Here is a 25,217-nt window from a genome sequence, read left to right on the forward strand (position 1 = left end):
CCACAAGAATAAATATTCCATAATGATAATAATAGCAATAATAAAGAAATATTCCATATTAATAATGCATTTAATAATAAATATAAATTCCACAAGAATAAATATTTAATGATGATAATAATGATGATAATAATGATAATAATAATGATAATAATGATGATAATAATGACGATAACAATAGTGGTGGTGATAATAGTGGTGATAATGGTGATGATTGATAATGGCGATGATTGATAATGGTGATTATAACGATGATAATGGTAATGACGATGATAATAACCATAATAATGATAATAATGATGATAATAATGATGATAACAATAGTGGTGGTGATAATGGTGGTGATGATAATGGTGATGATTGATAATGGTGATTATAACGATGATAATGATAATGACGATGATAATAACCATAATAATGATAATAATGATGATAATAATGATGATAATAATGATTATAATGATGATGATAACAATAGTGGTGGTGATAATGGTGATGATAATGGTGATGATTGATAATGGCGATTATAACGATGATAATGACAATGATAATGCCGATGATAATAACAATGATAATAACGATAATAATGATAATAATGATGATAATAATGATGACAGTGATGATGTTCTGGGTGCCACTCACCCCCTGCAGGGTGTACACGTAGACCTTGCCCCTCTCCCTGCCCTCGCTGAAGAACATGGGCGCTCCCACCAGCAGGACGTCAGTGACGCCATCACCGTTCACATCCAGGGAATTGATCTCACTGCCATAGTAGGAACCAATCTGGAGGAGACAGGATGGGCTGGGAATGATGGAATCATCCCTGGGACAATCCCTGGAATCACCCCCAGGATCCACAGGGACATCCACCACCAGCATGTCCACGGCGCCGCCGAGCCGTTCCAACTTGGGAAACTCAAGGTTGGTTTTTCCATGGGGGAAAAGCGTTCCTGGCTGGAATTACCTGCTCTCCCTTGAGGGCCTGGTGGATGGTGAGGTTCCTGTTGCTGTGCATGTTGAACAGGATGACTTTGCCCGTGTGGTTGAACCGTGGTGCTCCCGCCACGTAAATGCGCTCGTGCTGGGTGGAGATGACGGAGGAGACGGTGTAGCCTGGAAAGGGATGGAAGAGTGAGAATCCCCTGCCTGCTCCCAGGATCTGCTTTCCTGGCTGCTGACACAGCTCTGGATGCTTCCCAGAAAGGGAAGCTGAAAAACCTGGATTTTAACAAAGATGAAATCACCCAGGTGGATGCCAGCGCTGCCACAGCCGGAGCTGTGCCGGGAGTTTTGGCGCTGCCCGATTTGCACTTCCTGTGCAAATCCTTCTTTTGTCAAAGGTGAATCCAATTCCTGCAATTCCTGGACTTCTGAGTGTTTTGTTTCATGGGTCACATCATGCTGGACAGACACTCATGAGGTGCTGAGTGCTGGGGAGTTGCAGCTTCTGCTGCTCCAGGAACTCCAGGCAGGAAAAGCTTTGCTGTGCTTGATGTCAACATTCCCAGTCCAATAAAAGTCATGAATCCATCAAAACCACTCCTTCTTATGAAAATAACCCTGCCTAATCCAATGACCACAAGCAATCCCTTTTTCCTACTGGGATCACCCACTGGGCTGCAGCACTTCCATAGCTGCAGATGGAATTTTGTAGGAATAGAAAGCTTGGACTGCCAAATCCCAGGTTTTAACCCCAAATCCAGATTCCTGAACTTTCAGGCTCAGGTTTAAATCCCACTTTCAATCAGGTTTAAACTGTGGCTGCCCCGTGCCTGGAATGTTCCAATCCAAGGCTGGACAGAGCTTGGAGAAAACTGATATAGGAAAAGGTGGAATGGATGAGCTTTAAGTTCCTTTCCAACCCAAATCATTCCAGGATTCTGGGGTTCAAAACTGAAACAGAATCACATTCCCTGGAATCACATCCAGTGGAATTTTGGTCCCTCTTTCCCTAAAAACACCCCTCCTGGAGGGATATTCCTAAACCAAGCATCATCCCAGAGATTCCTGAGTATTCCTGGATTTCTCCCTCCAGTCAGTGGGACAATGAGCCCAGATGAGTTTCCACAGGGATTCCCATGGGACACCCACAGCCATCCCAGTTCTGGGGGACACTCTGCTGTCACCCCATGTCCACATTCCCAGAGAAGACCCTGGAGGTGCTGATCCCACAGAATCCCACTTCTCTCCGAGGAGAGGCTGCATTTCACAGTCTGGGCTGATATTTTTATTCCAGAGCTCCAGTGGCTGCACATGGAATGGATTAACCCAGCAGGTATTTCCTGCCTAGGCATGAAATTCCATCAGAGCTTTGAGACCCTTCCAAGAAAAGCTGTGGACGACCCGCAGCTGGCTGGGCTGCTCCTGAATTTAAATCAAACTTAAATTTAAATTTGTGCCCCACAGCCAGGCTCTTCCCAGGTGAGGATGCTCCTGTGCTGCATCCCACGAGGAATATCCTGTTTTTAAGGAGAAAATCCCAAATTTTCCCAGTGGAGACATTGTTCAGATTTCCCACCTAAATATGCTCCGTGGTTTTTCAGCTCCTCAGGGAATTCCTGCAGGTAGGATTCCCGCAGAGGAATGACTTTCCCACTGCTGGTTTCCTTCAGGACAGCTCCATTCCAGTCGTAGGCTCCCACTGCTCCCAGCAGGATCCCGTCCTGTGGGAAAACAGCAGTGGATTGATGGGATTTCCTCCCAAGCAGAGGCGATACCATCCCTCTGATCCCACACAGATCATTCTTCCAAAAAACACCTGGAATGCTGGAGGGTTTTAAAAAAGCTGGAATGGGCATTTCCACCCTATTCCTGTTTTTTGGGGTTTTTTTTATTCCAATGGGTTTTTCTTGCCAGGAAATTCCCAAACACTTTTTCCATGGATATCCCAGCACGTCCTTCCCAAGAGGGAGGAGCTGCTGCAGATCCTAAGAATTTCCCAGGTCTCCCAACACCTCCCTTATCCTCTTGTTAATGATTTAACTTTATAATTAGTAATTTGTCCCAAATCCCAGTCTCTCAAAAATCCCAAGTTTCCTCTCTTACTTCCACAACGTGGGATGAAAATCCAGTCTGGGACATTTCCAGTCCAAAGGAGATCTCGTTCTTGTTGGTTCCTTTGGTTAAAAAAAAAAAAAAAAAAAAAAAAAAAAGGAATTTGTGTTTAGTGTGCTCCCATACCATTCCAGCCCTTCCTTGGGCAGGGACACCTTTCCTTGGCCTTGGGCATTTCCAACCTGGCCTTGGACAATTCCAGGGATCCAGGGGCAGCCACAGGGAATTCTCTGGGAATTCCATCCCACCCTCTCTCCACCCTCTCTCAACCAAGAATTCCTGTCCAATATCCCATTTAAATCTCTACTTTTCCCCTCATTCCTTGTGTCCTGTCCCTCCATCCCTTATCCCAAATCCCTCTCCAGCTCTCCTGGAGCCCCTTTAGTCCCTGGAAGGGGCTCTGAGCTCTCCCTGGATCCTTCCCTTCTCCAGGTGAACATTCCCAGCTCTCCACCCTTGCAGCAGCTCTGGGATCTCCTCTGGTCTCACTCCAGCAGCTCCAGGTCCCTCTGATGATCCCATTTCTCCCTAAATCCCCCAATTCCACAACCTCAGGAGGTCTGGGGGCTCTGCTGGGGTGCAGCTTCTCCCATTGCAGAGCAAGATCACCCAAAAATGGGGACTGGGAGGTTTTTGCTTCCTAATTCCAACTGGGAGAATTCCTCATCCAGGGCAACTTCCACAGGGAAGCTCCAGGGTGGACAGAGAAAACTGGGAAACTTGTGGGGAGCTGTGAGCTGGTTTGAGCTAGAATCCCCCAAATTCAAGATGTTTCATTCCCAGTGCGAGCCCTCCATCTCCTGTTCCAGTTGTGCATTCCAGGCTGCATTTTTCCTCTGAAATTCGGATAAATTTAGTTTGGGAGAGCGACAAAGTTGTCACAAGAGCTGACATTTAAGACAGAAATATTTCCTGATATTTAATTTCAGCCAATAAATTCGAAATCCCAACATTATTCCTGTAATCTCCTGATGTCTGGCACCCCAGGAAGCTCCTGTGTGTGGGTTTTCCTGTTTATAACCCTGGAATTTGATGGATGAGGAAGACACCGACGCCCAAATTCCCCCCATACCAAATCTCTAAGGTTTTCTATAAAAAGTAAAAAATCAAAGCCACCAGAATTCCAGTGGCTGGAACGAGGTGTGTCCTTTGGAAAAAGGATCTTTTCTCCTGATATCTGAAGGATGCAGCCTCTCCTAATAAAGACATTTCCTTAAATCTGAAGATACTCCAAGCAGGATTTTAGGCTTTATTGCAGAAACTACATCCAAAATTGGAGGGAAAAAAAAAAAAGATCCAGGGTGGGATGTGCCAGGGAGGAGCACCCCTCACCTTCCAGGCTGAAAATCCTTTCTCCCAGGGCATCCACAATGTCCTTGAGTGCTGCCTCGTCGGTGACATTGAAGAAGTGTTTGTCATCAGGGTCGCTGGCAATGAATTTGATCTCGTTCAGAAAAGCCTCAGGGTTGATCCCTCTCCTGTTGTAATAACCCAAGACCTGGTTGGGAGCAAAATGTGGGAGTTCCATGGAATTAGAATTCCTGGGTGGTTTGGGTTGGAAGGGATTGCAAATTCCACGGGAAGGGATAACTTCCTCCATCCCCAGGTTGCTCCAAGCCCTGTCCAAGATGGGACACGTCCAGGGATGGGGTCAGCAGCTGCTTGGGATCATTTTCCCAGGATGGATAAAACCGTCCCAAAACCCTTTAGGGTATCTAGTGGGGGAAGCCCCATCCTTGGATCTGACACCATTTTGTGGGAACAAACTGAGGAACTGCTGGAATTCCTCCAGGCTGGACATTCCTCATGGAATTCCTGGCACCAGGTCCAGCAGCTGAATCCTGAGCAGAGCATCCCAAAAGAAGCATCAGCCGCAAGGAGCTCTTGGAATTCTCCAGGAGCAGTGGGGATGGACAGGACCTCTTGGAATATGCCAGAAGCATTGAAGATGGACACAAATTCTTGGAATTTTCCAGGAGCAGTGGGAATGGGCTGTCCTGATGCTTTGGGATTCCTGGAGCACACAAAGAGCCCATGGAATGCTCCAGGAACATTAGGAATGGACAGGACCCATTGGAATGTTCCAGAAGCAGTGGGAATGGACAGGAACTCTTGGAATTCCCCAGGAGCATTGGGAATGGCCTGCCCTGGTGTTTTGGGATTTCTGGAGCACAGAAGGAGCTCTTGGAATGTTCCAGGAGCAATGGGAATTGACAGGACCCCTTGGAATGTTCCAGAAGCAGTGGGAATGGACAGGAACTCTTGGAATTCCCCAGGAGCATTGGGAATGGCCTGCCCTGGTGTTTTGGGATTTCTGGAGCACAGAAGGAGCTCTTGGAATGTTCCAGGAGCAATGGGAATTGACAGGACCCCTTGGAATGTTCCAGAAGCAGTGGGAATAGACAGGAACTCTTGGAATTCTCCAGGAGCATTGGGAACAGCCTGCCCTGGTGTTTTGGGATTCCTGGAGGACACAAGGAACCCTTGGAATGCTCCAGGAGCATTAGGAATGGACAGGACCCCTTGGAATGTTCCAGAAGCAGTGGAAATGGACGGGAACTCTTGGAATGTTCCAGAAGCAGTTGGAATGGACAGGACCCCTTGGAATTCTCCAGGAGCATTGGGAATGGCCTGCCCTGGTGTTTTGGGATCCCTGGAGCCCCACCGAGCCCTGCAGGATCTCCCCCACCCCTAGAGTGCCCTCCCTCACTCACCGCCACGGCGTATCTGGTGACGTTGTCCCTCTCGCTGTCCTCGATCACCTTCTCCAGGTCTGGGCTGTCGTGGGACTCTCCATCTGTGATGACAATCATTACTCTCTTTGCCCCTTTCCGGCCACCTTTCCGAAACGCTTCCGAGCTGCAAGTGAAGAGATGCCCCGGGCTGCTCACCCCGCCGGCTCCGGGGGCTCCGCGCCCACCCAGCCATCCTCGGGGAGGGGCAGGAACCCTCAGGAAATGCTTTGGGATGAGGATTCCCCTGCTTTTTTTTAGGAAAGATGCGTTAATTCAGCAAAATCAGGTGAGGGAACGGATCCTGAGTCAACCAGCGGAGTTTGCGCTGTGAGTAAAATTTCTTCCTCCAGTTCTCCACCTCTGCCAGAATCCCACTATTTGGACAAAGCACGGTCCCAAATTCCAGTGTATTTATGGGAAAGGGATGCTGAGCAGGGCTGGGGACTCTGTGTGACACAAATCATTCAGGACTTTGCTCAGATCTGGCCAGGATTCATCTAAAATTTTTCCGAGTTGCCCAAGGTGGTGCTGGAATTGCAATTCCTGCAGGGATTTCAAAACCACCTGGGACACGGTCAGGGGTGGCCTTGACAACTTCAAATTCCATGATCTGCAGCAGGAATACTGCTTGGGAAAAGTGTAGGAGCAAAGATTTGTCCCTGGAAAGGGAGGAGATGGAGCTGTCCTGAGTTCCTGGGGATTTCCAGGAGATTTCCTGGGGATTTCCAGCAGATTTCCAGGAAATTTCCTGGAGATTTCCTGGAGATCTCCTGGAGAGCTCCAATTCCTGGGGCTGAATTTGGGATCTGGGAGCTCATCCCAGGGAGAAGACACAATTCCAGAGTCTGCTCCAGCCACAAACGAGGACAGAGCAATTTTGGGAAGCACCGTTGGCAAAACTTCCCACAAACAACATTTTCCTCTGAACCTTGGCAATCCCCCCGTTTTTAAGCAGCAAGGACAACAAAGGGAGAGGGAAGGAGAGGTGGTGAAAAAATGAGGATTGGAAGTTTTTCCTGGGAATGGGAGGGGTTTTACCGGGCGAACTCAATGCCGTAGGCGGTCCTGGTCTCGGTGCCCCCTCGCTGTTCAATGTGACTGGCAGCTGCCACCACGTCCTGCACAGACCTGTAGTCGTTCAGATGGAACTCATGGACCACATCCTCTCCATACTGGACAACTCCCACCTGGGAATGATGGGAATGACACCAAAAATGTTGATAAAATAAGGTCTTGTTTTATGGAATCACCAGCTGGCGTTAAAATTCCATCGCTTGCTCGTTCCCTGTTTTCCCTCTGTGGGATTATTCAGAATTCACAATTTTGTGGCTCTTCCCTCTGCTCTGGTCTCAGGTTTTGGGGTGATTCAGGTGTGCCACACCCCACTGTGCCAGTTTGGAGCCACAGCGTCTCCAGGTGGGAGCAAACTGGGTTATTTGGGAAAATTTGGGATATTCCTGCTTAAATCCTGCTCCAAATTCCTGCCTAAATCAACCCGTGATTACTCAGAGCAAGAGCATGGAGAGCTCCTTTCCATGGGGTTTTATCCTCCCTGTCCTCATTGGGATGTGGGATTACTCCATAGCTTAGGGACACAGGAGTGTTGTTTCCCATGGAATTAGTTAAAAATCTCAATATTTGGACAAATTCCAGCATCTTGACAGAAAAGGGACATTGGGAATGTCCCTGGGATGACACAAACAGTTCAGGGCCTCACCTGGATCTGGCCAGGACCGATGTAAAACTTTTTCAGGATATTTATCAGGAAGTGCTGGACTTCAACCCACGGATAAATGCTGTTGGATCCATCCAGAACGATGATGATGTCCATGTAGGTCTGGCATCCTGTGGAAAATCCAGGGATTTATTAAAAGTCCTCTTGCAAAGGTGCAGATTTATGGCTTCACTTCCAGACAGGTACTTCCTCTTAAGATTTCTCAGGGGGAAAAAATTGGATTTCAATCATTTGGGGAAGAACTTGGGGCTCCAGCAGGGTGGGGAGAAACCACAGGAATCCTCTCTCTGCCGAGAAAAGATGGGATCACTTCCTAGGAATAACACCCAGCAGCATCATTTGGGATTCAGCTTTGGAATTTGATCCCTAATATCATTCCACACTTCAAAGAGGAGCAGGATCCGGGCCCGTTCCTGATCCCTGAGTCACTCCCAGCCCTGCCATGGAACACAAGGCGGGCATTTCCTCCCTCCCCATGAAATCCTCAGTTCTGAGGCAGCCAAAAACCCCAGAGGGGACCCCAGGGCTCGGCTCTGCAGCCAGAGCAGGAAGGATTTAAGGTTGTTTTTTTTTTTTTTTCCAGTGGGGAAAATTGCTCAGGATCATCTCAGCCTTGCTGGTGTTTTACAGCGTTCCTTGCAAAAGGATGATCCTGGATTTTGGAGATTTAGCAGCTGCTCTTTCACCCTGTGGGTTTTTATGGGTGGAAGGATCCATGGATTGGAGTCACCCGTGGATCACTGGGATCCTCTGTGTGCCTCCATCCCCATCCCAATAATCAGGGAGATGAGCCTGCCTCCCACTAAATAAACACTTCCTAAAACTCCCAAAAATCCCAATTATCCTTTGCAGTGAGGGCTGGAACATAATGAGGAAAGTGACTCTGAGAATTTGATGATGCCTTTACTGCCTTGATCCTAAAAATCCCATCTTACCAAACCACTTTTGATGCCCTGGGAATTTGGTGCTGGCTCTGCCTTTTCTGCCTTGATCCCCCCCAGATCCCATTTTCCCAGCCTATCTCTCTGCCCTGAAGGGTTCTGGAGCTGGGGAATCACATCCCATGGGATGAGGAGCTCCCAGGAGCAGGAAAGGCTTCTGGGAAACCTTCCCAGCTCCAGGAAAGCCAGGAAATTTCATTTAAACCCTCCAAAATAAAATCCTGGCTCCAAATCCCAACATATTTAACTCCTGTCAGTAAGGGCTTTGTTTTGTGCAGCCAAACTGGGATTGGAGATGGGATTGGAGCTGGGACTGGATCAGGGATCAGAGCAGGGATTGGAACAGGGATTGGATCAAGGTTTGGAGCTGGGATTGGATCAAGGATTGGAACAGGGACTGGATCAGGGATCAGAGCAGGGATTGGAACAGGGATTGCATCAAGGATTGGAGCTGGGATTGGATCAAGGATTGGAGCTGGGATTGGATCAGGGATCAGAGCAGGGATTGGATCAGGGATTGCATCAAGGATTGGAGCTGGGATTGGATCAAGGATTGGAACAGGGATTGGATCAGGGATCAGAGCAAGGATTGGATGAGGGATCACAGCTGGGATTGGAGTTGGGATCGGAGCAGGATTTGGAGCTCGGATCAGAGCTGGGATTGGATCAGGGATCAGAGTTGGGATCAGAGGTGCAACTGGATCAGGGATCAGAGCAAGGATTGGATAAGGGATCAGAGCCAGGATTGAAGCAGGGATGGGAGCAGGGATCGGAACAGGGATCGGAACAGGGATCAGATCAGGGATCGGAGCAGGACTGGATCAGGGATCAGGGCTGGGATCAGAGGCAGGATTGGATCAGGGATTGGAGCTGGGACTGGAGCTGAGATCAGAGCTGGGATTGGAACTGGGATTGGAGCCGGGGTTGGATCAGGGATCGGGGCTGGGATCAGAGGAAGGATCAGAGCAGGGATCGGCTCAGGGATCTCAGCTGGGGTTGGATCAGGGATTGGCTCAGGGATCGGATCAGGGATCTCCTCAGGGATCGGATCAGGGATCTCCTCAGGGATCTCATCAGGGATTGGGGCTGGGATCAGAGGAAGGATTGGAACAGGGATCTCATCAGGGATCGGCTCAGGGATCTCATCAGGGATCTCCTCAGGGATCTCATCAGGGATCTCCTCAGGGATCTCCTCAGGGATTGGGGCTGGGATCAGAGGAAGGATTGGAACAGGGATCTCATCAGGGATCGGCTCAGGGATCTCATCAGGGATCTCCTCAGGGATCTCATCAGGGATTGGGGCTGGGATCAGAGGAAGGATTGGAACAGGGATCGGCTCAGGGATCGGCTCAGGGATCGGCTCAGGGATCTCCTCAGGGATTGGGGCTGGGATCAGAGGAAGGATTGGAACAGGGATCGGCTCAGGGATTGGCTCAGGGATCGGCTCAGGGATCTCCTCAGGGATCTCACTCTGCAGGGCCGGAGCCACGCTCCGGGAGAAGCGGAAGTTGGCGTTGACTCGGGAGCACATTCCCGTGGTGTAGTAGGAGCTGCCGCACTCGTGGGACCACAGCGGGCTGCAGGCCTGCGGGAGAAACACGGGATGGCTCCAGAGCATCCCGATCCAGGACCCGCCAGCTGCTCCCCGGGAATGCGGGAGGTGGTGCGGGAAACAGGCAATTACGGAATTATGGGTTAATTATAGGAAAATCTCATTCCAGCCCTGGAAATACTCCATAGGGAAGATTATTCCAAGGTTTCTCCAATCTGCTGGTGGACACTTGCAGAGGTGGAGATTCCATAATAAATGAGTGGATGGATTCCATAATTCCATAATAAATGGATGGATGAATAAATGAATCAAAGGATTAAAATTAATAAATAAAACTCTTTATATTATGTATTTATAATGCATTTGATTATAACCCTACTAATAGAATAGAATATATACTTATAAAATATTTACCAGATAAAAATACATTTAGAAAATATTTGGATATATAAATATTTACATGTTTTATAGGTTTATCATGTATATACTGTAGGAGATATTTATAACATAGTACATCTCTTTATGTATTTAATATATATTGTATGTGCCATTTTATTTCATTTCACCCTAATTTTTAACTGCTTTATTTATTTCATTGATTTTATTTTTAACTATTTCATTCTATTCTATTCTATTCTATTCTATTCTATTCTATTCTATTCTATTCTATTCTATTCTATTCTATTCTATTCTATTCTATTCTATTCTATTCTATTCCATTCCATTCCATTCCATTCCATTCCATTCCATTCCATCCCATCCCATTCCATTCCATCCTATTCCAATCCATTCCATTCCATCCCATCCCATCCCATCCCATTCCATTCCATCCCATTCCATTCCATCCCATTCCATTCCATCCCATTCCATCCCATTCCATCCCATCCCATTCCATCCTATTCCATTCCATCCTATTCCATTCCATTCCATTCCATTCCATTCCATTCCATTCCATTCCATTCCATTCCATCCTATTCCATTCCATCCTGTTCCATTCCATTCCATCCTATTCCATTCCATCCTATTCCATTCCATCCTGTTCCATTCCATTCCATCCTATTTCCATTCCATCCTATTCCATTCCATTCCATTCCATTCCATTCCATTCCATTCCATTCCATTCCATTCCATTCCATTCCATTCCATTCCATTCCACTCCATTATTACATTTTTTCTATTTCACTCCACTTTACCAACAAATCCCCATAAATCTCCCAACATTCCCTAAACACAAACCCCCGGAGAGGAGCCCCCCAGCACCTCCCAAATTCCCAGGAATGCTGCTCACCAGGAAGCTGCTGTCCCTGGGGTTGGTGGCCAGGCTCAGCCCCAGGCGCATGTTGTCCTTGCGCTCCGACACGTTGGAGAGTGTCACCCGCCCTTGGGAGAGAGGCTGGGATCAGGGACATTCCCAGGAAACCTGGAATGTTCCCTGGAATCTCTGGATCAACCAGGAATTGTGTGCCAGAAAGAATCGCTGCCGGCAGAACTCCAGGTTTTGGGGATTTGGGGAAGGTGCAAAAAAATGGGGAAAATGTTTTTTTTTTTTTTTCCTAGATAGACCACCAAGGAAGGAAATTTTTCAGGAATGAGGCTGGGAGCTGGAGAGGAGGAAATCTGGAATGCCCCCCGGAATCTCTGGAGCAAGCTGGAATTTTCTGCTGGAGAGGAATCTCTGTAGGCAGAGCCCCAGGTTCTGGAATTTTGGAAGATGAGAAAAAATTTGGAAAAAAAACCCCAGTGTCCCCTGTTCTTGAGAGAGAGATTGGGATCAGGGACATTCCCAGGAAATCCAGAATGCCCCCCGGAATCTCTGGAGCAAGCTGGAATTTTCTGCTGGAGAGGAATTGGGGAAGGTAAAAAAAAAAAAAATTGGGAGAATTGGGTTTTTTCCTACATGAACAACCAAGGAAAGAAAATTTTTTTGGGAATGAAGCTGGAAGATGGAGAGGAGGAAATCCCTTAGAGGGATCAGCTCCTCATCCTGGATTCCCAAGCCGGGGAATCCCTGTTTATTCCATGACACATCCCAAAAATTTGGAACAGCCCCCAGGGCAGCCCTGTCAATCCTAAACCCCACTGAGCTGTGTCCCAAATCCTGATCCAGCTGTTCCTCTGGAAAATGCATCTCCCTGTAAGCCAGAGCTCCCACTTTGGGAAGCAAACTGGGAATCATGGAATAATTTGGGATGCAAGGAATTTAAAGCCCATCCAGTGCCACCTTCCACCATATCCAACCCCACCTTGGACTCTTCCAGGGATCCAAGGGTTTCTCTGGGAATTCCACCTTCCCAGGGGGGAATTCCTTCCCAAAATCCCGTTTTTCAGGGATGATTTGGGATGTCTGGGGTTGGAATGCCGTACCCAGGTTGAGTTTGGTGCAGTTGCTGTGGCCATCACTCAGCACTGGACACTTGTAGACATCTCCAGTTTTCTGCTGCCCGTTGGATTCGTACGGAGCTCCCACCACCAGCCTGTGGAAAACACGGATCCGTCAGGGAATCCCCCGGGAAAAAGGATTCCTCAGCCACAATTCCCTGATTTGGGAGCGGCAGGAGGAGGTCCCAACCTCAACAGAAGGAGAGCTGCTCCTTCTCTTCCTGCTGGAGCAGCAAAAAAGCTGGGAATGCTCCTGGGATTCTGGAATTCATTGCAAGGAATGGATTCCTGGCAGGGAGGGAGGAGCAGGGAAGCAACTCCAGAGTGGCACCAAATCCCTTGGGATCAGCTGAGGTGCCCATGGATTGCCCAGGGAGGAGCTTTTCCACAGGGTCATGGAATGGAAGGGACTTCATGGATCATCTCATCCCAACCCCTTCCATGGGCAGGGACACCTCCCACATCATTCCAAGAACATCTCCAGGACATGGATATTGTAACACCTCCCACATCATTCCAGAACATGGATATGGAGACATTTCCCACTTCATTCCAGAACATCTCTAGGACATGGATATGGAGATATCTCCCACTCCATTCCAAGAAAATCACCAGGACATGGATGTAGAGATTCTCCCACTCCATTCCAAGGACATCCCCAGGACATGGAAGTGGATGCAGGATTCCAGCAGGACCAGAAGGAATAACAGGGAGCTGGTGGAGCACTTCCAGTAAATCCCACTGGGATCCACAAGGAATTTTTTCCCTGGGAGAATCCTGGAAAAGGGAATTTGCTCCAACCTGGAGATTTATGCACAGCCCTGAGCTGAATGTTGGGATCTCCAGTGGTGGGTGAGGAAATTGGGATGGAATTTTCCCAGGGAAAAGCCTGGAAAAGAGAATTTTCTCCAAGCTGGGGTTGGTTCCAAACATTGGGAGCTGAACATTGGGATCTCCAGTGGACATTGGGAATTCTCCTGCTCTCCAAAACAAGGGAACTACTAAATCCCATTCCCCAGTAAGGACACCAACTCCCAGTCAGGATATTTTTGGGACATCCAAACACTTTCCCCACTTTTTCTTGACCACAACATTCCAACCCCAGCAACCCAAAAAAAAAGCAGGAAGAGCACAGGACCTGAGGAATCCATCCCTTCTTTCCAGGCTATCCCAAAAATCCTCAGCACCACGAGTTGATGGCAACTCCCACTCCCAAAATAAATGGGATTTTAAAATTTCTTTTTTAGCTTCCCAAAAATCCTATGGATGCAACCATCCCAGTCTGGATCTCCAGATAAACAGGAGCTCTTTTGTTCCACAGGGCAGCTGGAAAAGCCACCAGCACAGATGTTCCCTGTTAGACCAGGAATTGTCATTCCTTAAAAATGCTGCTGCTCCAAAGACAAACATCTCCATTCTTTTCCCCCAAACTGGAATTGCTCACCCAAGGAAAAGCTCCTGAATCCAAAGATTCTCATGGAAGCACTTCCTGTCTTATGGCTTCATTTGGGAATTCACAACATCCTCAACAGCATCCAGGAAAATCTGGGGTTTTTTGGGAATTTGTTAGTTTTCCTGAGGGTTTCCCACACTGGTTGTGGAGAGGGTGGAAAAGGTGGAAGATGGGGAAGGGGAATGGAAAAACCTTGAGGATGAGGAGGAATAAAGGTGGGAACTCCTCAAAAAATGAGGATCTGCCAGAGTAATTCCCAATTCCCAAAGGGATTTTGGATAAATGGGATTTCATTAATTTCTGGGGGCATCTCCAGCTCGATGTGCCCCTCATCCCACAGCAAATCCTCTCAGAGACTTTTCCCTCCATTAATATTCCCACATTCCCAAAAAAAACAGCGGATTTGGGGTCGGATCATCCCTTTGGGATCCCATCCCCCCATTCCAGGAGCTCAAAGGAAACCCAAACATGCCATGAATGTGGAGCAGCTGTGGAGCTCCCGAAGCCGGAATTTTTGTCTCCCAAAAAACAATGGGATTGTTTTCCCTTTTTCGGTTAAATGGGAATGATTCATCAGCTGGAGCTGTCAAATTCTCATGGAAACTTGGCAGCTTGGGAAAAGGCTTTTCCAGCTGTTTGGAAGGTGGTTTTAGGGATGCTGCTCCACTCTTCTTTTAGTTGGAAACTCAGGCTAGAAATCCTGGATTTTTCCTTTTTTTAAAAAAAAAAAAATAAATCAGGTATTTGGGATGAGCTATCCCAAAATATCCAAATAACCCAAGAAAACTGGAGCATCCCACCATAGCAAGGAGACATTCCTGGCTTTTCCCAATCTTTTCACCTTCACACACTCTGGGATCATCCCAAAATTCCTGACTTTTCCTTGGATTCCCATGAGGGAAGCAGCTCCTGTGTCACAACTTGGCAAAAAAAAAAAAAGAAAAAAAAGAAAAAAAAAAGGCTTTGAAAGAAAATCAGAACCAAACAATTCCTGCCTTGCCTCCCTCTCTGTTCCCTGCTCCTGGAGAAAACAAAGGGGAAAAAAACCAGGGATTAAGTGGGGAAAGCTTTGACTGCTCTGAGCTGTTTGGATTTGAACTTTTATCCTAAAAAACAATAAGGAAAGGAAAAGCAGGAATATCCTAATATGTGTTCTCCAAGCAAAGCCCAGGGCTGGGTCCTGATTCCCAGTTTTCTGGGAATCCTGGGAGTGTGTCCATGCCTGCAGGTTGGGAAAGGCTCAAAAATCTGGGAATTATGGAATGGTTTAGGTGGGAAAGACCTTCAGGCTCAGATCCTGGATATTCCCAATTTGAGAACAGTCAAAGGGAAAAGGAGGAGGGGAAAAATAAAATAAAAAATTAAAAAAAAAGAAAGAGGGAAAAATCCTCTGGCTGGATTGAAAGCCAGAATTGTGCTGATCTGGAAAAACACTTCCAGGGGTTTCTGTTTTCCAGCTCCTGCCAGAGGTTTTCTTGGCTGGAATTCTCCCGTGGCTTGGCCGCCGCCGGAGCGCTCGGAATATTTTGTGGAAATGCAGAGAATTCCATAATGTCTGCTCCCAGCTCTCCCTCCCACCCCTGGATGCAGCATCTGGAGCAGCCCACCCTCTTCCCTGCTTTTTTGGGGGGATTTTCCCTCTTTTTGGCCTCTTTTTTAAGAAAATCGTGGAATGGTTTGGGTCATTCCAGCCCCACTTCCAGAGGTTGCTGTGAGCTGGATTTGAACATTCCAGGGATGGGGGATGGCAAAAAATCTGGGGGAAAAAAAATCTGGGAATCAATGATGCTTCTGAGAGGGAAGGGTTTGTTTGGGGTGGAAATGGGAGATTGGGAAATTCCCAGTTTTCTTGGGAATCTCAGAGGGAAGCTGGAGATCCCACAGATCCCAGAATAGCTCCATGGAAAATCCTGGCAGAGCCAAGAACTATGGGGAGGCCTCACCTGGAAACACCAGGAAAAGAGGGAAAAATAACACCAGGAAAAATGGGAATGTGGCATTCCTGCTGCCCACAGTATTCCAGAGTTCCTCAGCCTGGCTTTGCTCCCATTATCCACCTTTTTCTGGGATTTGGTTATGGATTTCTCACAGCTGGAGCCACACCAGCCCTGCCCCTCTCCAGAATTCCTTGGAACAGTTTTGGGATCAGAGTTTTCCTTTGGACACCTGGGATATGAGGTTGGGATAGGGAAAATGTCCAGAACCCCAAAATTTCCAGGAATGGGGCTCCTCTCTCCAGGATTCCTTGGAAAAGGAGCTCTGGGATTTTCCAGCCACAGCTCCTGGAATGATGGGAAGCACAAATGCTTGGAAGGAGCTGATGAAAGATGAAAGGAAATTTTTCCCCCTTTTTCCCTACTCTTGGAATCTTCCCCAGGAAGATTCCTCCCAAAATTCCATGAGATCCCAGGCTGTGTTTGTCACAAACATCCAGGAGCTCCCATTCCCATGGGATACACATCCCATTCGTGGGAATTCTGCTCATTATTCCCAAATAAATCCAACCTGCCTAGATTAGGGATTCAAATCCTCCAAAATCCCCCTCAATCCTCCCAGAAATTCTCTCCCTCCTTATCCCAAAATTATTTCTATTCTGTCCAAGCAGTGCAGGCAGCCCCCATTTCCCCATTTTTTCCCAAAAAACCCCAGTTTGGACATTGGGAATGCTCCAATCTCATAATTCCAGGTGCTCCTTTCCCTGCCTGCAGGAGCAGGATCTGCCATTCCACGGAGCTCTGGTGTTTTTTGGGATGAATTCCAGGCACCTGTTGTCATCTTTTCCATTCCCACTTGGACAAGGCGCCTCCAGCTCCATGGAAAAGATGGAAAAAGTGTGGAAAGGGAGGTCTGGAAACCCCTCAGTGCTCTGGAAAATGCCAGAGCAAAATCAAATCCCACATGGATGAGATTTTTCCAGCGTTAAATATCCAAGTGGAATTTTTTTTTCCCCTGGAGTTTAATAATTTGATTTTTTTCCTCATGGATTTTCTGGTCTCTGGGATGCGCTTCCATGAGTCTGGGTGGTTCCTTGAAAAGTTTGGAGAAGGGGAAAATCCCCCACTTTCAAAAATACCTGGAAAATCAAAATCTCTTCGGAGCCACCCCAATATTCCTTTAGAATTATAAGGAAAAAAAAAAAAAACATAAACAAGAAATTCTTGGAATCCATTCCCAAACAATTCCCAGCAGCCAAAAGCAGCATTAAAATATCCCCATATTGAAGGAAATATTGAAAAATATTCCTCATATGGAAGGAGAGGTGCCAAAATCCTCAGATTCTGCACTTGGAATTTGGCAGCTGGAAATCTCTGCTGTATTCCAGGGGATTTTGTGGAATTCTTTGGGATGGGATTGGGGTCAAAACATTCCCGTTCATTCCATGTCCTGCCAGTTCCTGGAATTCTCCAGATCCCAAAATTCTTATCCAGCTCCCTCTGCACATCCATGGTTTTTATTCCAGAGGTTTTTGTTTGCTCCCAGATTTCTCCATTTTTAGCTGTGTCCATATTTTTCCTTGGATTTTTTTTCCTGCTAAATTGCAGATCCCTGAGTTTTTATGTCCGTGTCCATCCAGAGGATCCCGCTGGAAAAAATCCATTTTTCCAAGCAGAGGAACCAACAGAAGGAAAAACTAAAGGTGGATCCTGCAGATGTTGGTAGGAAAAGTTGGGAAAAGTTGGGAAAAGAAGCCAGGGATGGGCTTGGCTCCTGTGTCCTGCTTGGGAAAGCAGGAAAAAATTCCCAGTTTCCAGAGAATTTGGCCCTTGGCCACCCCAGCGGGGGTGGTGGCACGGAAAAATGGAATAAGAGATCCCAAATATCCTGGGAATTTCAGCCCCTCAGCTGGGATGGAGCTGAACCAGCTCCCATGGATAAAATGAGAATATTCCCAAAATTGGGATTTTCCAGCAATTCCCTTCAGAGAGCTCAGGAATCCTGGGAGACACTGAATTCCCAAGGCATCACCCCTTCCATAGGATGCACAATTCCAATGGGAAAAACTCCCAGTCCTGGTGGAAAATGGGAGCCATGGAAAGGGAGATCCCAACTTCCCAAAATTCCACGGAATCGGAATCTCAGGTTCAGGATACGGGAGGGTTTTCCAAAATTAGAAAAGGTCAGATTTGGGAATTCCAGGAGTATCCACAGCATTAATTATGGGATTCAGCCTGGATTCATCCACCTGGGGGCAGATCCTGAATTCCAGGGAATTCCATGGGCTTTGGAGCATCTGGATGTGCTCCTGGAATGCACCAAAGATCTGGGTGGGATTCCCTGGGATTGGCCCCAGGATCAGGCCTGGAATCCCCCTGGATTCATCCCTGGCACTGGTCCTGGGATCAGCCAAACTCAGCCCAAAATCCCAAACCTGAACCATTCCCAATGGATATTCCCCATGGATCTATTCTCCAGGCCCCATGGAAACTGTAACAATGGCCTGGACCCGAATTCCAGATGTGATTCCAGCTGTTCCAGAGCCTGAGGGGCTCCAAGGAATCTTGAGCTACACCCACATTTCTCAAATTCCCAATATTCCCTTATCCCACCTAAAATTCCTCTTTTTTTTCCAGGAAAATCTTTCCCTCGTTCAGCACCTCCAGGATCAACATCACCCTGGCACAGCAATTCCCGCCCCAAACTGGGAATTCTGGAGGAGGTTTGGGATGGGTTGGTGCCATTCCTGTTGGAATTCCCAGTTTTCCAGATCCCACTCACCATTTCTTCCCTCCAATGTCGTGCTGCTGCACCGTGTATCCAAAAAAAGATTCCCTGGATCCCGCGATGATCTGGGGCCTCGCGGTGTCGATGTTGAAGGAATTCCCAAATCCTGGGGGGGGGGAAAAAAAAAAAAGGGAAGGATCCATCAGCCAAAAAGCTGGAAAACACCAATTCCACACAGCCAGCTTGGAATTCCCAAATTTCAGAAGGGAATTATTGCAATCCCAGCCCTGCTTGGGGTTGGATTCCGAGCTTGCCCATCCCAAAGCTGCTCCCAGTTTTTTGAGGATGCTCCAGGGATGGTTTGATCCCATTCCCATCCCAGCCAGGGTGGAAATTCCAAAACATTCCAGCCCTGCCTCACCTGCAGCTTCCCAAAATTCCACTCCCAGCCCTTGGAGCTCATTTGGGATTTGGAATTCCCAGAATTCAGCCCTCAACAGCTCATCCTGGGATTTCCCTGGAGCCAGGATGGGAATGGGAAGGAGAAAGGAGCTGCTGCCTCTGGAATCCAGGGATGAGCCAGGCTGGATTTAGCAATTCCATAAGGAATCACAGGATGGGATCCATGGAAAAGGGATCCTGGCCATTCCCAAGGGTTTTCCCAAAGATGCAAAACTGGGATTGCCATTCCCTGTGGGAGTAGGAGAGGCAGCTCTGGACAGGGATATCCCTAAGGATGGAATTCCAAGTGGGATTTTTGGGATTAGTCCTTTCCCTGTGAATCCTCTGGAAACCCACAGAACAGTGGGAGCAGATTCCTGTCCTGGCACCCCAATCCTGGGATTCTGGTGCTCACAGGAGAAAAATTCCAGAGAAATTTCCTGTCCCTGGAGCAAAATTAAAGGAATTTTCTGGCAGCTCCTCCCTGTGCCAGGAATCAGATCCAGGTGGGAAATTGGGAAATCGGGAATCCCCCCAGGAGTGGGAATTTTGGGAATGCTGGAGATGCACATGGGAAGCACATCCCAAATTCCAGAATAGAGCAGCAGGGTGGATGTGGATAACAGGATATCCCAGATTGGATTCCCTGAATCCTGCTGGATGCTTCATTCCAAGAAAAACCTCAGAATCCTCCTCCAGGACAGGGATGGGAGGCTCAGTTTGGAATTTCTCGGGATATAAAGGAGCTGTCAGCATGAAAATTTAGCACTGTCACTTCCTGGGTGGAAAAATCCAGCTTGGGAATGTTTGGATAGACAGGAATGTCAGGGTAAAGAGAATGTTTGGAATCCTGGGAACAAATCTGGAAACAAAGCAGGGAATGGTCACGGATTCCGAGGAGAAGGAGCTTCCAAAAGCTCCAGAAAGGAATTCTAGAAAGCTGGGATTAAAAAAAAACCAAAAAAAAAAAAAAAAAAAAAAAAGGGAGACGGGGATGAGAGCCAAGATATTTTGTGGAGAGTTGACCTCATTTCACATCCTGGAGAAATGAAAACCTCGGGAGAGAGGGAAGCTGGGATTGGCCAAGGAATGATGGGAAAGGGGGAATCAGAGGGAATTTGGGGAATTTTGTATTCCAAGACCTGGAAGTGTCTGGGATGCAGAGGGAGTGTTGGAGAGGATGGGATGGATTTTCCTCTTAATTTTCCTGGATTTTGCACTGCAGAATCCCCCCAAACTGAGGATTTTGGGGAATGGGAACACTGGAATAAATTTGGAGAATCCTATTCCATGGTTTAGGAGTTGCAGTTCTGGATAAAACTCTAGAAAAGGAATAGAAATCCTCCAAAAAAACCAGAAATATTCCATGAAATGGGAAATCTCTGGGGGAACAGGGAGAAGAGCTGGAATCACAGGGAAGCAAAAAAATCCAGGTGAGAAAATTCCAAGGAATGGATGGAACCTTGAAACTCTGACAAAAAGAAAGGAATGAAATAAATATTGGGAATATTCCAAGTGGGAATTTTAGAAGAGGTTATCCAGGAGATTTGGGAGAGATTTTCCTGCTGGGAATGATGTCACTGCCCCAAAAAAGTGACCAAAAGCTCCAGGTTTTCCTTGGAATTCTGAGGGCAGGAAGCCTCAAATTCCTCCTTTTCTTTGGATGCTTCTGGAGCATCCAAACTTTTGACTCCTGTCAGGAAAAATATTGGAAAACAAGGAAATCTTCGGGAAAGAAGAATGGGAATAAAATCCACCTTTCCTGCCAGGATAAAAATCAGGATTTAAAAAATATCCTGGAAGGGAAATTTCTGGGATGGGGATGATTCCAAAGGCTTTGGCACTGGGTGGGGAAACTGGGGGAAAACTGGGACAGAGGAGAGGGAAAAACTGGGAAGGAGAAGGGCGGGGGGAAGCTGGGGAAAAATGGGAAAAGCTGGAAAAAAGGTGGGGAGGGAACTGGGAAAAAAGGGAGAATAAATGGAGGGAAATGGGGGGAAAAATTGGGAAAAAGGGAGGAGAAATTGGAAAAACTGGAGGAGGAACATGAGGGAAAAAGGAGGGGAAAAAAGAGGGGGAACCACCCTGCCTGAATCCTTTGGGGTTCCCAGCTGGAAAAGGAATTTTGGGAAGTGCCTGGAAGCTTTTCCACGATTCCCAACTCTGGTTCTGCTCCCATGAAAATTTGGGGCTGGATTTTGCTGCCTTTGCTCCAAAGTTTTCTGATTCTCTGGAAGAATATCCCCGTTTTTATTGATCAGGAAAATTAAGATTTTTTTTTTTTCCTCTGGATTCTGGCACTGCTGAATTCCTGGAGGGGGAATATTGCTCTGAACAAGGAAAATTTTTTAAAGAATAAAGATATTTGGGGGAAAAACTCCGGGAAGCAGCAGGGTGGTCTTGAATTCCCGGGAATCCGAGGGAATGCTGAGAGTTCCCGGTTTTCATCTCAAGCCAGAGTTTGTCATCAGCTATTAGGGAAAATTTGGATGGGAAGCCCGGGAATGCTGGGGGTGAACAGAAGCTCAGTTATCCTGGAACATTCCTGGTTTCCCACAAAATCCCCGGGAAGCTGCTCCGGAGGGGGTTTGCTACACCAGGACCTTGTGCTTCTGGAATTCCCACAAAATCCCTGGATCCAGGAACATCCAGGGACAGAAATCCACTGCGGGCACAAAATGCCACCTCTGGATCTAAAAAATTCCAGAGGCAGAAACTCTCGAGGGTGGGGATTCCTGGAGGAAAATCCGTGGATAGAAACATCCATGGATGGGGAAAAACTGGGAGAGAGGAGAGAAAATCAGGGAATATTTCATCCCAAGGGGCAAATTTCGGGATTATTCCCACACATTCCAAGGTAGAATTCCCAAATCATCCCCTTTATGGAGCAGCCCCGTGTCCATGGGGGAATTTCTATGGAATTTCTGTCCGTAGAAACATCCATGGATGGAGAAAATAAAATGGGAGAGAGGAGGGAAAACCAAGGAATGTTTCATCCCAAGAAGCAAATTTAGGGATTCTTCCCACACATCCCAAGGCAGAATTCCCAAATCCCCCTTCCAGAACCCCCCCTTTACGGAGCAGCCCCGTGTCCACGGGGGAATTTCCCGGGAATCTGTCAGCTCCCGGGATTTTTCCAACATCCCATCCCAGAGCCGCAGCCCCACATCCATCCCTTCATCCACACATGGATCCAATTATTCCAGGAAAAGCAGCTCGGCCGCGGCTGCCTTGAAAGGATCCCCCGGCAGAAAAGGAAAGAAAGAAAGAAAGAAAAAAAAAAATCCCAAAAAAGCGCCAATCCCATAAAAACCCCAAGCAGCCTGGCGCGTTTTCCAGCAGGAAGTTTGGGAATGTTTGCAGCTGGAGGAGGCGCGAGCCGGTGGCCGAGCTCCTGGCAGTGGGGAAAAGAGATTTTTTTCCCCCCCGATTTTCCCCCCGTTTTTTCCCGTTTTCCTCCCACTTTGGCGGGTGGATTCCAGATGGGATTAAAACAGGAATGAGGAGTCGCTTTTTTTCCAAGGGAAAAACTTGGGGAAAAAAAAGCCGAAAAATCCATCCCAGCCCCCCGGAGAAGCCGCAGGATCAGCTCCTGGAATTAAACTCCGCCTAAAGCCTCTCCTAAATTTAACCCCGAGCATTCCCTGTTTTTTTTTTTAACGGGACAAACCGCAGAGAAGCTGGATTTTGGGAAAAGGGAGGTTTTCCTAAATTTAACCACGACCATTCCCGGTTTTCTGACGGGATAAACCGCAGAAAAACTGGATTTAGGGAAAAGGGACGTTCCTTTTTCCCCAATATCCGATCCTTTGGGATTATCCCGATTAATCCCTCTCCAAAACCGAGGAGAAATCGGTATATTCCCGGGAATTCCACGATTTCCATCAGTCTCCAACTCCCTCCCAAACTTTTCCAAGGTTTCCCCAGCGCTTTTCCCAAGCCATTCCCGGTTTTTTGGGGGGATTGGGATGGGCACTCACCGGGCAGGAGGCAGAGGGAACAGGCCAGGAGAATCCCGCTGGGAATGGCCATGGAATCGCCGGCTCCCGAGCATCGGCGGGACTGGCAGCTCCTATCCCAGACCCCTTCCCTTATCCCGAGCTTTTCCCGGCTCCCTGACAGCGGGAGAGCGCTGGGAGGGAGTGGGAGGGACGAGGGGAACTGGGAGGAGGGAAAAAATGGGAATGGGGACGGACTTTTCCAGCAGCGGCACCCTTTAGGGAGCGGATTCCAGATGGGAATTTCAGCCTGGAATCGGCTGTGCCAGCCGGGAATTCCGAACTTTAATCACAGCTGTGTTAACCAGGAATTCCAACTTGGAATCAGCTGTGCCAGCCGGGAATTCTGATCTGGAATCAGCTGTGCCAGCCGGGAATACCCACCTGGAATCAGCTGTACAAGCTGGGAATTCTGATCTGGAGTCAGGGATGTGGCAACCAGGAATTCCCACCTGGATCGGCTGTGCCAGTCGGGAATTCCGACCTGGAATTAATTGTGCCAGACGGGAATTCCCACCTGGAATTAACTGTGCCAACCAGGAATTCCGAATTTTAATCAGAGCTGTGTCAACCAGGAATTCCAACTTGGAATCAGTTGTGCCAGCCGGGAATTCCGACCTGGAATCGGCTGTACAAACTGGGAATTCCAGCCTGGAATCGGGGCTGTGTCCATCTGGAATTCTGACCTGGATCAGGGCTGTGCCAGCCGGGAATTCCAGCCTGGAATCCTGGGATGAGGTTCAGCAGCAAAGGATGGGATGGGCTCAGCCTCCTCCAGGCTGTGCCACCCTTTAGGGAGCAGATTCCAGCCGGGAATTCCGACCTGGAATTAATTGTGCCAGTCAGGAATTCCCACCTGGAATCCCGAGCCTCTCCCGGTGGGATCTCACCTTGGAAGGGGTCACCTCCCCTGGGAAAAAAAACCGGGAAGACCGGGACAGAGAGGAGAGGGAAAAAATGGGGGGAAAAAAGGGGGGAAAGAGAGGGAAATATGGAGGAATAATAGGGAAAGAAAAGGGGAGAAAGCTGGAAAAACACTGGGGGGAAAAACAGGGAAAATAAAGTGGGGGGGGGGGAACTGGGAGAGAGGAGAGGGAAAAAACTGGGGAAAAGGAGGGAAAACTGGGAAAAGAAGGGGGGAACTGGGATAGAGGAGAGAGAAAAATAGAGAAAAGGGGGGGAAAATGTGGGGAAAACCTGGGAAGAAGAGAGGGGCAAAAACTGGGAAGAAAGGGGGAGGAAACTAGGAAGGAAAAAAAAGAAGGGGGAAAATTGGGAAGAAAAAAAGGGAAAATTTGGGAGAGAAGAGGGAGAAATTGGGAGATAAAGGGGGAAAAACTGGGGGTAAATATAGAGGGAAAACTGGGAGAGGGGAGGAGAAAACAGGGAATGTTTCATCCCAGGGAATGAGTTCAGCTGGATGAGAATCTGGGAATTACATCAACCATTCCCAACGGGAAGATCCCGTGTTTTTCCCAGATTAAAATCCTTGGATGACTCCTCAAAAACCCTGGAGGAGGAGGAGGAGGCTGTGTCCTCCCAGCTGACCCCTGCATCCAGCAAAAGCTTTTGTTTTTCTGGAAAAGCCTCTGGAAAACAGGAATTCCTCATGGAATCATGGAATGGGAGCTCATCCTTCCCCATGGGAGGGAATCCCTGGATCCAAATCCCAGCTCCTCCAATCCCAGGGGATTTTGTGCTTTCATCTCTCTGCATTCCCGACTTCCCTATTTTTTTGGCGTTATCTCAGGAGGTTTTCCAGATTTTTTCACTTTTTCCAGGCTCCAGCTGTTCCTGCAGCAGCTCCTTGATCCTGACTTTTGGGAGGCATCTGACCTTGGATGCAGCTGCCTCGGGAGTTTGGGAAGAGCCAGGCTGGAAACCAGGAATGTAAACACAGACCAGGAATGACAACAAATTCCCAAATTCCCAGATTTCAGCGCAGGAGGAGCTGGGAGGGGGAGGCATGCAGGGGTTTTATCCTGCTCAGGAGGTTTTTCCCACATTCCAGGGGAAGATGGATGTTCAGGAACAGCACAGCCCGCTCCAGACCTGGATTTGGGATTGGGATTTGTCCCCCTGGATACCCCGGAGCAGCTCCAAGCTGGAGCACGTGGATCCCTCATTCCTGATCCAGCAGCTCTGCTGAGCTCAGAGCTCCAGAGAATTGATAAAAAAAAAAAAATTGGAAGCAGAATTCCAGCCTCTCCCACAGTGTCAGCTCTTCCCAGAGCCAGGAAAAGAGGGAAGAAGAATTCCAGCCTCTT

General features: G+C 47.9%; 1 protein-coding gene across 2 annotated transcripts in view; it reads right to left on the bottom strand.

Annotated features, from left to right (window-relative positions):
* The window catches only part of ITGA11 (integrin subunit alpha 11), a 39,906-nt gene extending 16,816 nt beyond the window's left edge, over window positions 1-23,090 (bottom strand). For both annotated transcript variants that reach the window (XR_013775900.1, XM_079318275.1), the window contains exons 1-13: window positions 22,933-23,090; window positions 18,566-18,677; window positions 12,382-12,491; window positions 11,306-11,397; window positions 9,936-10,050; window positions 7,507-7,634; window positions 6,828-6,976; window positions 5,769-5,913; window positions 4,387-4,552; window positions 3,046-3,116; window positions 2,519-2,663; window positions 965-1,113; window positions 643-783 (exon numbers count right to left, since the gene is read on the bottom strand). Coding sequence is in view for 1 of the 2 variants with exons in the window: in XM_079318275.1 (XP_079174401.1) it covers window positions 643-783; window positions 965-1,113; window positions 2,519-2,663; window positions 3,046-3,116; window positions 4,387-4,552; window positions 5,769-5,913; window positions 6,828-6,976; window positions 7,507-7,634; window positions 9,936-10,050; window positions 11,306-11,397; window positions 12,382-12,491; window positions 18,566-18,677; window positions 22,933-22,984 (1,575 nt within the window). In the remaining variant the exon portion in view is untranslated. The remainder of the gene's footprint in view (window positions 1-642; window positions 784-964; window positions 1,114-2,518; window positions 2,664-3,045; window positions 3,117-4,386; window positions 4,553-5,768; window positions 5,914-6,827; window positions 6,977-7,506; window positions 7,635-9,935; window positions 10,051-11,305; window positions 11,398-12,381; window positions 12,492-18,565; window positions 18,678-22,932) is intronic.
* Window positions 23,091-25,217: the final 2,127 nt, after the last annotated feature.

This window comes from Erithacus rubecula, assembly GCF_903797595.1.
Source record: "Erithacus rubecula genome assembly, chromosome: 14".
Taxonomy (NCBI): Eukaryota; Metazoa; Chordata; class Aves; order Passeriformes; family Muscicapidae; genus Erithacus; species Erithacus rubecula.